This window comes from Ptychodera flava, chromosome 4, assembly GCF_041260155.1.
Source record: "Ptychodera flava strain L36383 chromosome 4, AS_Pfla_20210202, whole genome shotgun sequence".
Lineage (NCBI taxonomy): Eukaryota > Metazoa > Hemichordata > Enteropneusta > Ptychoderidae > Ptychodera > Ptychodera flava.
Window position 1 is genome coordinate 30,907,654 of NC_091931.1, and position 15,365 is coordinate 30,923,018.

At 36.2% G+C, this 15,365-nt stretch overlaps 1 protein-coding gene across 1 annotated transcript; it reads left to right on the forward strand.

Moving 5' to 3' along the window:
• Nucleotides 1-465: 465 nt before the first annotated feature.
• LOC139130494 (uncharacterized) lies at nt 466-8,020 on the forward strand. The gene is made up of 4 exons (XM_070696272.1): nt 466-790; nt 1,165-1,866; nt 2,523-2,789; nt 7,181-8,020. The coding sequence occupies exons 1-4, from the start codon at nt 490-492 to the stop codon at nt 7,201-7,203; spliced, it is 1,293 nt and encodes a 430-aa protein (XP_070552373.1). The 5' UTR covers nt 466-489; the 3' UTR covers nt 7,204-8,020.
• Nucleotides 8,021-15,365: the final 7,345 nt, after the last annotated feature.

Genomic DNA, 15,365 nt, shown 5'->3' on the forward strand with positions numbered 1-15,365 from the left:
TGTGTATATATCAATGATACAGTATATTCGGCGTGTGAGATGACCCAGTGAACTATCAAACTGTGGTAATTCTCATTAACCATGTGATCAATAGAACGAAAATGCGCGACCAATCTAATGTTCACTTGCATAGGATTTATTACTATGAAGTTGGTATATGATATGTATATAAAGGGAAAGACAGTAAATTTAATTTAAAATGATGTAAAAATGAAATTCCTCCAAGATACTTTTGAAAATATGGTAGATTGCTGTGATAGAATGTTTTTCTTCTAACACATAGTTTTAAAGTCTGTAAGTCTCATCCATTAAACACCTTTAAGCACGGAAGGGAAGTGATGGACTCAAAATTGGTAATAGGAGCATGGTCAACACGCCCTCTCCCGTCCTCCATCCGTGGAGTGTAACCACAACATATCAAGGCGCAACTTGTATTTTTCTGTCTCATATAATTTGTCAGCAAAGCCGTACACATCAACTCTCGCAATCATGGCGGATATGACACATAAGATTAGTGTCTTTGTGAAACTTTCGACATTTCAGACATCAGCAGACAAGGTGAAGTTGTTACTGGAAGACATTGCCCGAAAGTACAGCGAGACCGTAAATGTCCGGGTGGAGAACTACGCAGGGATTACCGCCAGTGATAGCACAGCTGTTACGCACACTGTGGTGATTGTGATCGATACCTGGCAAAGTCGAGTCTGCATCACGCCTTCTAGACAAGACAGCATGAGTGACCTGAGAGATGAAATAGGCCTGCTCACTGATCAAGTAACACGACCACGGGGTAAGTGGAATAACGTCTCTGGGATACGTGTATCCACGCTAAATGACATACTACAGTAATCTGCCGTTCTTTCAAATGCCAAATTTAACACGTTTGATGAAGCTGCGTCCTGCTCTCTACACCCAACTAAAATACATCTATTCAAATACCCATTTTAACCATATCGTGTAAACCCTTAAAAACACTCGCTCAAATATAAAAAATTGAATATGTCATCGTGAATGCTACGGCTGAAAATTGACAAACGAGTGGTACGTCCCGTATGTCGAGGAGCTTTTATGCTCTTTCTTGATCTAGAAGCTTGTGAGTTTAATAGTGAAGATTTCAAATAAAACTACTATTTCATTAAAATAAATATTATTCGTTCTTTTCAGGCTCAATATTAATAGTACTGTATGGCGATGACAAGTCCCGAGGAATGGACGAAGATAAGCTGGTTGCTGATCCCTGGCTAAGAGTTTGGAAGCACGCAGATGAACAGGCATACGCCATGGCTACAGATGCAAGAATTTTCTCAATCGTCGATAAATTCAATATGAAACAGGAAACTGCCATTGTCGACTACTTTAAGAAACTAATCGTCTTTCCAGCGACCATCATGCCCGTTCGACGTGCTTCAAATGTTCTCGTCATTGGACCCGAAAACGCTAAAGGTATCTCTGAAACACGTCTGTTCAACACCAACCCCCTAATGATGACCAAAACACTGCGGCAAAGTGGTAAACTTAACATCGAGGGTTCCCTACATCTGCCGCACGCTGACCAAGAAGTCGGGTTTGCAAACGCCACCTTGAAAACATATTCCATCTACCTACCGACGTCAATGATGGGACGTGGATCAGTTCACAAGGACTCGCAAACTTGTTGTGACTACCGATCTCTCAGTAAGGGTAACTTTTTGAAGAATGGCTTTAGCAACTTGCTTGACCTCTCGTGCCTTTCCCTTCCTCTAATGTCCTGGATGAAGCGTTTTCCAACATTTCAGAGAATTATTCTTTTTTTCAATTGCGAAAAATGCTTCGTAGAGACCCTAGACGACATTGACGACCTTGGAAGACGCCTACATCGGATATTAAGTAAGTTTGTACGACGGGTTTTCGGAACAAGTTTTGTTAAAGCCCTAGTAATGCTAGCTTTTGAAGATAATTTCACTATTTTTATTTTGAATGTGAACCATAATTCCTTGTTCTTCTTCCTTCAGAATGTTGATATACATAGTATCCAGCTTGTCAACTCAGCCCCTGTGGTTGTAAACTGCATTGTTATTGTTGAAAAGTGACTTCTGGTTCGGACTATAATTCAATGTAAACAATAAAAATGCATTCTACACATTTGAACGCTAAGTTGACAAGCTAAATCGTGGGTGTTTCAACATTCTTTCGGGAGTAGAATAAGAAATTGCAATTGATATATGAAATAAAAATAATGAAAAAATCCTCCAAAGTTAGCATTACTGGGGCTTTAATATTTTATTATGATTCACATAACACTGAGTTTTCAGTCACTAGTGGGAAAACATTCTAGCAGCATATAGAGAGAGAGAGAGAGAGAGAGAGAGAGAGAGAGAGAGAGAGAGAGAGAGAGAGAGAGAGAGAGAGAGAGAGAGAGAGAGTGATAGATAGATACGTGTTGGGAATTATGATATCTTTGACAACAATTAAAGAAAATAAAAAGGACAAAGGACAGAAAAAAAGACAAAAGCAAATCTAAAGTAACCTGGTACTTTTTTCAGGAAAGTTGAACATTAAATGCAACGGAGACATCCTACCCTTGATGGTCGGCAAACCCCCTTCTAAGGATTGCACAGAGAGAACCCCATCCTCATCACTCACACATGCTATGTATGAATGTTTGAAGGACTTGATCGACCGAGAAACTGGTCTCAGCGAAGAAGAATTACAGAGGAAAAGAGAACGCCTCGACATCTGTAGCAAAGAGCCGGATCTTCTGGCTCAAATGTACGATATACACGCGTTCCATCCACAAAGATCATCCAAAGGTAATTACTATCATGATTATTATTATTATTAATCTTTCTTTAAACTCGATAACTCCATAGGTGAAACACCTGTTTTCTTCATGGCGATCGAATAGATAAAAGAAAATTATTTAACAACACAAAAAACTTGAAAACACAAAAACACAGAAGTACAAATAGCAAGAAAAACTACGAAGAAGCATCAGACAAGTAAATAGAATACGGAAAATTATTACAAGATTTCTTAAAACTGGTCAGTGACTCGGACTCCCTGATTGCTTTTGGGAGATTCACATCCGCAACAGACAAGGTGTTTTGATAAAGAATTGTACGTGTTTTGGGAACTTTAAGGAGGTTCTGATTGGAAGAACGAAGTGATCTGGAAGGGATATAATTATTGAACATACTGGTTATGCAGTCAGGGGTTTGATTTTGAGTTGCTCTGTAAATTTGGACCATTCGCTTAAAACGGAGTTTCAAGTTAATGGGCAGCCGATGAAGCTGATTATACATTTGATAAGCGGAAAGAGGCGGAACAGTGTCAAGAATAAGTCTCATTGCACGTCTCTATAGACGCTCCAAAGAATAGATATTGCTGGTAGTAAAGCACAATTAGAACAGTAATGGATGTGTGGTGTGATGAAACTAATAGAATTAGCTTGCGGGAGAGGAGAGGAAGAATTTTTTCGATGCGTACCAATAGAAACAATTTGGAATTGATTTTGTTTTGAAATGTATTCACACCAGTCTATGTTATTAGAAATAGTGACCCCTAGTAACATCTCTGATAAGACGCGGTCAATAGTTTTACCAGCCAAAGTGAGGTTGAAGTTTTCACTGTCAATGTGCCGTCTCTTCTGAAAAGTTGTGATGATGATTGATTTTGTCTTAGTGGGATTGATACAAAGTTTGTTAGTAAGACACCTATTGTCAACTATTTTTAGATCAGCGTTCAGTAAAGTAGATATGGTGTTTAAGGATTTGTTTGACACATGAAGTGTGGTATCGTCTGCAAAGGCAGTACAGGATAAATTTTAAAGGTGAAGGGGCAAATCGTTAACATAAATTAAATCTGATTTAATCCGTACCAGGCGTATTTTCTTATCAAGCATGATTAGACACCAACCGCCATTGATCTTTCAGATTGTTCTTTTCAAGTCTTACGCTTATCATTGACACTTTACTCTTGAGATTTCGTTCGTGTTGTTTTTGCATTTGTGAATTCAGTTGTGTAAGATTTTCAAACTCTTTATCTTGCTGGCGGGAGGATGTTGGGAATCACGTGTATGGTGTAGCTCCGCCCACCAACTGCCTTACTAATTATGTAGATTATGCATTGGGCGTGTCATTAGTTAGTCGTGTCATTCATTGATTCTAATGATTATTCATACTACACTGTATATATGGACCTGTGATAGTAATAAAGGTTAGGATTTGAACTTGGTCATAATAAGACACAATACAAAGCTGTCTCCGGCCTATTCTGTCTCTCTCTAAACAGAACCTATCCCCAAGTGTGGACCCCACATTTGTTGAGATTTCTCTCTCGAAAGCTACCTTCATGTTATAAAAAACCCAGATCACAGATCAGCCCTGTTCAAGTTACGCATTAGTGCACACATACTACACATAGAAACAGGTAGATATAGAAACCTTTATGTCATAGACAGAGCATGCCCAATTTCCAAAACAAACAAGTAGAAGATGAGATACATTTTCTTTTTCATTGCAAAGGCTACACAGACATTAGACATGATTTTTTCAGTAAACTAAACATTTGTAAAAACGCATTCAGAGGCACACAAGACCTTGTAAGCATCTTTTCAAGGACAGATAAAGCATCACTATGTGAATTGGGAAAATACATACATACATGTTTTAAACTCAGACAAGAAAAAATGAAAAAGACAAAGTAAACTATTTATGAACCTTTAATATGTTGACCTCATGTATAGATATTTCTATTTATATATATATATTATATATACTCTTTCATTATTGTTTTTGCAAAACCTTTATTGTACTTTATGATCAAGATCCCAACTGGGATACGATTTCAATAAAGGCTTACTTTACTTTACTTTACATAAATTATAAAGAGCAATGACCCAAGTGAGCTAAAACTGCTGAGCCAACGATGTTTCCACGATCGATTTCTTTAGTCCATGAGTTGAAAAGACCAACAAGTGTACTTTCACAAGAGTGTTTGGCGCGAAATCCAAGTACAGGAAGTACATTTATTGGCCTGTATTTCCCAGGTTCATCTATTGGACCTTTTTAGCTCACGTGTTCACATGTGGGCTTAAATGTCATAGCGATGTCTGTCTGTCTGCCCGTGTGTGTGTGTGTGTGTGTGTGTGTGTGTGTGTGTGTAGGTGTGTGTGTCTGTCTGTCTGTTGACACGATAACTCAAAAACGCTTGAACAGATTCAAGTCAGATTTGGTACACAGGTATCATATGCTACTTGCAGGAACTGATTAGATTTTGGTTAGTGTGGCTTGCATATTAATGAAGTTATGATATATCATTTTTCTCCGTACAATGGTTTCCCTAGTGTAGACATATATCAAGACATACTGCACAAGATTTCATGAATCTTTTCACAGATGACAATCTCATACCTTTATGATGATACTGTGAGTGTCATATCAATTATCCACTCATTTAAATATTTATTGAACTTATGTTATTAGTGACATAACTCTGAAATTCCTGCACCAAACTTGATGATACGTGCAACAAATATTGATCTTATATATATCTAATTATACTTAGAAGAATTGAGCAGTCTCAAGTTAATAAAGAGCTCATTTGCATATTTTATGAAGTTTTATAATTAGTCGTATAACTCCTATATAGCTGCACCAAATTTGATGAATTCTGCTGCAGATACTGATCTGACTAATATCTAACTGTGGTGTAAAGCACTTAGAACTGTCAAGTTAATTAAGGGTTCATTTGCATATTAAATAAACTTTGTAATTAGGTATATAACTCTGAAATTGTGGCACCCAAGTCAGTGAAATCTGGTACAGATATTGATGTGATAAATATCTAATTGTACTGAGAAGCATTTGGCAGTGTCAAGATAACAAATAGCTCATTTGCATATTTTATCAAGTTTTTTTTAATTAGTCATATACCTGCTGCAGATACTGATCCGACAGATATCTAATTGTGGTCTGAAGCATTTAGTTGTGTGGAGTTAATTAAGGGTTCATTTGCATATTTAATGAACTTTATAATTAGTGATATTACTCCAAATTTACAGCATTACATTTGATGAAACTTGTTACACATATTGATCTGATAAATATTTTATTGTACTGAGAAGAATTGGGCGTGTCAAGTTAATGATTAGCTCATTTACATATTAAATAAAGTTTTGTAATTAGTGATTTAACTCTGAGAGTACTGTGAAAAGTTTATGAACCTGCTACAGATAATGATATAACAGATTGTTCTTATTACACGCCTCACACGGGTGTCGATTATATTGGTGGCATGAATAGGATTTATTGACAGGAATATCGAAGAATATAATACAATCAATCCTCGTCAGAGATAGATACTCTTGCAGTAGACCGTATACACGTCTAGTCTTATTAGTAGTCTGTCTTTCACTCCGCGTGGTGTGCTCAATTGAACTGCTGTCAGAATGTACAATGTCTGTCTTTGTTCTTGTGTTTTGGTATGTTTGGTAAGTGATTATCCTGAGGTCTGCAAATGTTGCGTAATATCTCCTTGCTCGTTGTTTTGTCACTTTAAAATGAGACAGGTCAAAGGTACAATTGTTTTACACAACTTCATAACAGTAAAAAAGTATGCAGTAATTCATGTCAACTGTACTATTTCATGCGTCCATTAGTGTCTGATAAATGTCAATATATGTCGAGTCATCAGCAGTCGATTTCAATGCTTGATAACTAAGTTTGTAATTTTGTCAAACTCAAAATCAGTAAAAGTCGTTTGCATATAACACGTCATTCCTTCCATTAAGGGGTCACATTAGTAGGTCCAGTTGTTCTGTTGAATAAATGCTAAAATTTTCCGGTCTGTTTACTGGATATCCAACATTCTGTGAAGCGTTCTACTATTAATGAACCTGTTGTAAAACACGTGAGCACATTCAGTTCACATCTGGTTTATAGATTGGACTAACACAAGCAAATTTCCATAAAGGTGGAAACTGACCTTTGATAATGCAGAAGTTAAGTGCATACGTGCATACATATAAATGTATCCTGTAAACTATCTCAGTACACTGCACACAAATTGTCATTTTCCGGGTCAATCTACCTAATCCAAACCCTTTTGGAACATGTTGCTTCAAATTTTGTATTTCCAGAATACCTGGTCAATTCAATATCAATATTACTGACGACATGTATACCAATCATTTAATTTTCAGCTATTAGCCAAAAGCACCCATAGGATGAAGTGTGGTTTAGACTGAAAACAGACGGAGGCTGTCTGTCATCTTTTTCCAAGTGTGCGACCACAATTTACAACGAAGAGAGGAACCGGTCCAACATGGACTATAACAAATATCACCAGAACGTAGCAAATGTCATCACCCAACTTTTCTCGTCGATTACACTTTTGATTATTCAACAGTTTGGACGACAAAAAAATAACTTTTTTATTAAACAAGAAAAATTCGGAAAATGTACTAAAGAATTTGATTTGTTCCCAACTGCAATTTACAAATACATTTTAATTTTTGAATAATAGACACAAACGTATTCAGAAGATGTATACGAAACAGCTATTATATTAATCTGCTGTGCACTGCGTGTCTTCATCAAATACTACGTAATTAGACTTCCAAAGTCTATTCTAATCACTTCTTTGTTCAGGATATTTTCCTAGGGTTGTCAAGATTAGGAACATTTTCAATAGAAACTCATGAATATTAAACATACGTCAGACAGGTGAATGCATAAACCTTTTATGGCTACCAGAATTCAACGGCGTCCGAAGTATCGGTCTATTCTGACATCATTTAAAATTGGTTGTTCACGCTCAAGTCAAATAAGTTATGTGTAAGACTGCGTTACTCTTACCAGTAACAGACCACAGACAACTGTAACATGAAGAACAGCATAAACTCTACTCTCTGTCTCTTTCTTTCTTTCTTTCTTTCTTTCTTTCTTTCTTTGAGTTATAACAGATGCAATGGCTTTAAATGATCTTTAATGATACGAATAAAAGACGAACGCGAAATCATCCTTTGATATTTTACCGTGAATGCTGTGTGTTCTTCGTAGCCCTGCACTTATTACAGTTCCTGATACTCTTAGATGCAGCTTTTGTGCTTTTCATACAAAACGTCGGGGTTTTTTTCTCTCCCAAGCATAATGATCATCAAAAAAAGTAGGGCTGCATACAACTATTAGTGGGTTCTACGATGCTTCAGTGAACCGATTGAAAAATCAAGATAGCGCACTTTACTTAGACTTGACTATGTATTGGAAAGCATTTCATCAGATTTCACTAAAGTGAAAGTAAAGATTTCACTAAAGTTTCAAGAAACTTGTACAAACTTCAATTATGAAGTAAGAAAATTGCGTTTCTACTTATTTATTCAAAACTATTTACATCGACTGTGGCTGAGCGGTGCACCATAGCTTCCTAGCAAAGCAATGACATATGGAGTGGGAATCTAAGATTTATGAAAACCTACCAGACAAACACACCCCCTAAAACACACAACTTTATGCGTGATATGGTATTCAAATAAGTGATAATGTTACTTTTGTATACGTGAGAATCTAATATCAAATCTTAAAGTATACTAATCACTCACTTAAATGTCAGTCTGAAGGAAAATAGGTTTTGCTGACTACAATACTCAAATATGTAAAGACAGTGTTTCCTCAAAGTTACAATCTAAAATTATGATTTAATTTACATTGGCTTTACAAACTACACCATCACTCCTCTGCGAAGGAATAGTTATGGAGAATAATTATGAGCAAATGCATTCCTTAGTTAATAAAAACAGTTCTATACATGATTTTGCGTTGAAGAATTTAGTGCGTCGCAATTTTCAGGAAGTGATGATCTTCTCGCTTGAATTTACGATATACAGGCGTCTCATCCACAAAGATCGTCCAAAAGTAATGCATCCCCGTAAATAATCACAGTACACTTTTTAAGGTAGTATGCGCTTCGAAAGTAAAAGACTTTAACTTTCGCTAAAATTTTCCTCAAGAAATCTTTCAACCATTCACTTTCAAAATCAAGAGTAAAAATCGGGGATCATGGTGCAAATTTTGTACTAGAAAAACAAATTACCCAATATTTACCGATATTTGAAATTCAAAATTACCACCATTAATTCTATGTGTTAACTCTTTGGAGAAAAATAAAATTTTCGATTTTCAAAAAACTAAGACGGTGAAAATTTTTCTGGCATAGAAGCTTTAAGATGAAACATTCAGTCATCAGTTTGCGAAAAAATTGACTTTTAAATACATGGCGATCATTACACAAGTAGTGTAAACGTTTAGTAATTGCTTTTAGAGCTGCCTCATTACATCAATTGACTTGCCCTTCGCCAAATCAGCGTCGTCATCTCTGGTGTCGTCTACGTCATTTCCACTACGATACCCAAGTATGCGTGCTCTATCCTTCCTATAAACAATGCTCGGCCCCCGGCGGATGCTGGATTTCCATTCGACGACGATCGTTCAATATTTCATTGTGCTTTTCTCTTTTTTGGTGCTAAAACTGCTGAGGAAACAGCTTTTAACAGGATAAACACAAATGTTGAATCGTGATACATTCGGGTACAATGCGCGACATTGTATTTGGAATCCCAAATTTTCACAATATACAAGTTTAATCTAGCACGTATAGGGCCAGAGTTTAAAGCTTGGCGAGTGTATCACCCCTATTTGTAACAATCAACCCTATTTGTAACAAAATTTAATTTAAAAAAAATTTTGCCGTATATGTTGAAATATTAATAAAATATGCATATTGTATATTTGAGGGCAATTTTCTTTTTTTTCCTTGTCAAAACTCATTTTTCCGAAACTGCTTTTGTTACAAATTGGGTTGATTGTTACAAATAGGGGTGACATATGTCAACCCTATTTGTAACAATCAACCCTATTTGTAACAAAACCTAAATTTCAAAGAAACTTGGTCGTATTTGATGAAATCTTGATGAAATATACATATTAGTATGTTCGGGGGCATTTTCTTTGTTTTCCTTGTTGAAACTCATTTTTCCCGAAAATGCTCGTGAGATTAAATTTCGTTGTGCAGGTTCCTAGAGATAAGAGTCCTACTCGTAAGATATAATCAAGTCGTTCAGATACATGCCAAAGGTTTGTTTTGGGGCAATTTTCACCATTTTCGGTCAAAAAATGTTAATAATCTTGTTTTCTGACCGTAATCATACTAAACCTATATGGGGTTAACTTTTGTTACAAATTGGGTTGATTGTTACAAATAGGGTTGACGTGTCAACCCTATTTGTAACAATCAACCCTATTTGTAACAAAATTTAACCAACTTGAAACAAAACCTAATTTTCTACAAAACTTGGCCGTATTTGATGAAATCTTGATGAAATGTACATATTAGTATGTTTTGGGGCAATTTTTATTTTTTCCTTGTCGAAACTCATTTTTTCCGAAAATGTTCGTTAGATTAACTTTCGTTGTGCAGGTTGCCTAGTATAAGAGGCCTACTCTTAAGATATAATCGAGTTGTGCAGATAGGTTTGTTTCAGGGCAATTTTCCCCAATTTCGGTCAAAAATGTTAAAAATAAATCTTGTTTTCTGACCGAAATCATACTAAGAGTAGGCCTCTTATACTAGGCAACCTGCACAACGAAAGTTAATCTAACGAGCATTTTCGGAAAAAATGAGTTTCGACAAGGAAAAAATAAAAATTGCCCCAAAACATACTAATATGTACATTTCATCAAGATTTCATCAAATACGGCCAAGTTTTGTAGAAAATTAGGTTTTGTTTCAAGTTGGTTAAATTTTGTTACAAATAGGGTTGATTGTTACAAATAGGTTGATTGTTACAAATAGGGTTGACACGTCAACCCTATTTGTAACAATCAACCCAATTTGTAACAAAAGTTAACCCCATATAGGTTTAGTATGATTTCGGTCAGAAAACAAGATTTTGAACATTTTTGACCGAAATTGGGAAAATTGCCCTGAAACAAACTTATCTGCACAACTCGATTATATCTTACGAGTAGGCCTCTTATACTAGGCAACCTGCACAACGAAAGCTAATCTTAGGAGCATTTTCGGAAAAAATGAGTTTCGACAAGGAAAAAAAAAAATTGCCCAAAACATACTATTATGTACATTTCATCAAGATTCATCAAATACGGCCAAGTTTTGTAGAAAATTAGGTTTAGTTTCAAGTTGGTTTAATTTTGTTACAAATAGGGTTGATTGTTACAAATAGGGTTGACACGTCAACCCTATTTGTAACAATCAACCCAATTTGTAACAAAAGTTAACCCCATATAGGTTTAGTATGATTTCGGTAAGAAAACAAGATTATTAACATTTTTGACCGAAAATGGTGAAAATTGCCCAAAACAAACCTTTGGCATGTATCTGAACGACTTGATTATATCTTACGAGTAGGGCTCTTATCCCTAGGAACCTGCACAACGAAATTTAATCTCACGAGCATTTTCGGAAAAAATGAGTTTCAACAAGGAAAACAAAGAAATTGCCCCCGAACATACTAATATGTATATTTCATCAAGATTTCATCAAATACGACCAAGTTTCTTTGAAATTTAGGTTTTGTTACAAATAGGGTTGATTGTTACAAATAGGGTTGACATATGTCACCCCTATTTGTAACAATCAACCCAATTTGTAACAAAAGCAGTTTCGAAAGAAAAAATGAGTTTTGACAAGGAAAAAAAAAAAAGAAAATTGCCCTCAAATATACAAATATGCATATTTATTAATATTTCAACATATACGGCAAAGTTTTTTTTAAATTAAATTTTGTTACAAATAGGGTTGATTGTTACAAATAGGGGTGATACAGGCGAGTTCTTACAAATAAAGTTTAACAGGCTTATTTTCGTAAAAATCAAAAATTTTATTTTTACCCTACAATACAGGGATGGCGACCATTTTTATTTCAAAACTCGGTTAATAAGCTTATCGGTGAGTTTTTCTCTTTTATTCCAGTTTGCATGGTGACCTTTGATTGTTGTTTTTGATTTCGAAAGGACATGGTTTAGAGTTTCCAGGAGAAATATTTTGATCAAAAATTTTAGCCTTTCAATTTCGAGGGGCCAAATAACTTAATTTACATGATCATAGCTCTTCAACAAAGTGATACTTCTAGAGAATAATTATATGAAGGTTTAAGGAAAACCTCAACACATTACTTAAAAACAAACGACTGTATTATTGAGTTGATATTATTGTTAAGTGTAGGTCATTTCCCCCACACTCATCATGACCTGAGTTCAATTAGTCTAGAACATTCTCAAGGTCACTGCCCTTGATGACCTCACAACCTTGAATTCAATTAGTCATGTTTGGAATGTTCTGGAAAGTTGATTAGTTGTGTAAGGGAGATAATTTTAGAACAGTAATTAGCATGTCAATAAAAGTTCTAGATTGTTCTTATATGCCTTTATAAAAGGGACGTGCACAGCTTCCAGTCAGACTTTTGGGATCGTGTCTCTTGTGTGTTACTAAACTCCAGCAGTAGTCATTCTCAAGACTTTTCAAGACCTTCACTGCCAACGCTGGATTTATACTGTGGACTTTGTGCAGCTTCAAGCCTGCAAGGACTGTTCATTCATCCAACTGACTGTTACAACTCTGAGACTGGAGCTTTGCCGTCCCAGCTGAGATAAGTAGTCTGTACACTTTTAAAGCTTGTACTCTATCCCTGACTTAGCAATTAGTTTTATTTTCGTAATAAATTTTGTTTAAACGTTAACTGCTGAGTTCACCCTTTGTTCGTTTTCTCTGCACGTAACAAAATTGGGGGCTTGTCCGGGATACGAATATTTTGAGCCGTTTGACAACATTTGCCTGCCTTTTCAAAACTACTGTATACTGTGAACTCAGCGAAATTCAATCATGGCGGAATTCAAGCCAGACGAATTTATGGATGACCTTGATCAGGACGCATTTGATTCCCTCAAAAAGGACAACCTCATTGCACTGGCCAATTTCCTTAAAGTAGATGTCAAAAGATCTATGCGCAAGCGAGAAATTCAATTCAAGATTGCAAAACATTTAGTTAATTCTGGCCATTTTGAAGAGTCTGCCTTAAAAGATTATGAGCCTGAGTCTTCCTTCGAACTCAAAAAATTAGAATTAGAAATTCAGGCAGATTTGGAGCTTAAAAAATTGGCATTAGAAAAAGAAAAAATACAAATGCAATTACAAATGAAAGAAAAAGAATTGCAAATGGAAGAAAGACAGAAAGAAAAAGAAAGGCAGGAAGATTAGAAATGGAAGAAAGACAGAAAGAGAGGGAATTGGAAATGAAAGAAAAAGAATTGCAAATGGAAGAAAGACAAAGGGAGAAAGAAAGAGAGGAAAAAGAAAAGGAAAGAGAATTAGCAGAACACCGACTGCAGTTAGAAATGAGACGTTTAGAGCTTGGAAAGTCAGGAAAATTCTTCCCTTCAGACAATTTTGACATCACTAAGCATTTCAGGTTAGTTCCCCCTTTCCAAGAAAAGGATGTTGATAAATATTTTCTCCATTTTGAGAAAATTGCTCAGAGTCTGAATTGGCCTAAGGAGTCCTGGTCTATGCTTTTGCAGAGTGCTTTGGTGGGTAAAGCCAGAGAAATTTACATTCAGTTGTCAGTAGAGCAGGCTTCAAATTATGATTCTGTGAAGGAATTAATTCTCAAGGGCTATGAGTTGGTGCCTGAAGCTTACCGTCAGAAATTTAGGGATTGTGAGAAGGCGAAAGATCAAACTTATGTTGAATTTGCTCGAACAAAAGAACAACTGTTTGACCGTTGGTGCTCTTCTGAAAAGGTCAGTCAGAATTATGACAAATTACGACAGCTTGTTTTGATTGAGGAATTTAAAAGGTGCATCCGGAGTGACATCAAGACGTTTATCAATGAACAAAAGGCAGATACATTAGAGGTTGCTGCACGTTTGGCCGATGATTATTCATTGACCCACAAATCTTCATTTCTCAGCAAACCATCCCAGTCCTTTTCCTACAGAAACAATGCAGGTAAATTTAACTCCTCCTTTTCGTCCAAGAATTTTTCAAAGGAGAGTAGAAAATCAAATGACAACAGTTCACAAAATTCAAGTAACACTTCCACATCATCAGATCCCAAGTCTCAATCTCCTTCTGACAAACAGTTCGGTACACTTTCTTGTAATTATTGTAAGAAAGACGGCCATTTAATGTCAGAGTGTTTCAAATTGAAAAGAAAACGTGAAGGTCAAAGTGGTCAAAGTGGATCTAAGCCAACCGGCTTTATTTCTTCATCAACTCAATTAGAGTCTAATAATGTGTGCAACACATTTTCTGAGGTTAAACCCCTCTTATCCCCAATTAATGAGGTCAAGGTCAATTCTTCTCAAGATAGCATTATGGGTATTTTCGAACCATTTATTCATGATGGTTTTATATCACTTTCTAGTGATTTCTCTTCCGCTACCCCTGTCAAAATTTTAAGAGATACCGGGGCTTCCCAGTCTCTTTTGTTGGCAGATACCCTGCCGTTTTCTGAAAAGTCATTTTCAGGTTCTAAAGTTCTTATTAAGGGGGTAGATTGTAATGACTACATTCCTGTTCCTCTCCATAATGTCTATTTGTCTTCGGACTTGTTTCTGGACCTGTGACTTTAGGTATTAGGCCTTTTTTGCCTTTTGAAGGGATTCACCTTCTTCTTGGAAACGACCTTGCTGGGGACAAGGTCATTACTAATCCACTTGTGACTGATAATCCTAGTTTAGATCAAGATCCAGAGCCAATAGAGGAAGACATTCCGGCCTTTTCCCATCATGTGCCATTACTCGAGCCATGTCAAAGAAAACTTCTGAGAATCAAAATACTCTCAAAAATAATGTCACAGATGTTGACTTAAATGACACCTTTCTCAGTCAGGTGTTTGACACGGAGCATTCCGTTATCCCTCGTGGATTTGAAACTTCCAGTAAAACTTCTGCTGACCAAAGTCAGACATTTTCTAGATCAAATCTCATTGCAGAACAACACAAAGACCCAGATATTTTGTTTGTTTGACAGGGTAGATGATGAAGATAAAACTTCAGATAGCTCTGTTTCCTATTATACAAAATCTGGTATTCTCATGCGTAAATGGAGACCTCCAGATGTCTTGGTTGATGACGACTGGGCTATAAAACATCAAATTGTGGTTCCAAAGCCCTATCGTGCTGAAATATTGCGCCTGGCCCATGAAACGCCCTGGGCTGGTCATTTGGGAGTAAGGAAAACTTATCATAAATTCTCAGTCACTTTTATTGGCCTAATCTCAGGCAGGATGTAGCACATTTCTGTAAAACTTGTCACACATGTCAAATGGTAGGAAAGCCAATCAGACTATTCCAAAGGCCCTTTACAGC

Coding starts and splice junctions, on each gene's coding strand:
- LOC139130494 (XM_070696272.1), top strand. CDS start 490: ATGGCGGATATGACACATAAGATTAGTGTCTTTGTGAAACTTTCGACA. Junction 1,867..2,522: donor ACGCCTACATCGGATATTAA/GTAAGTTTGTAC, acceptor TACTTTTTTCAG/GAAAGTTGAACATTAAATGC. Junction 2,790..7,180: donor TCCACAAAGATCATCCAAAG/GTAATTACTATC, acceptor TTTAATTTTCAG/CTATTAGCCAAAAGCACCCA.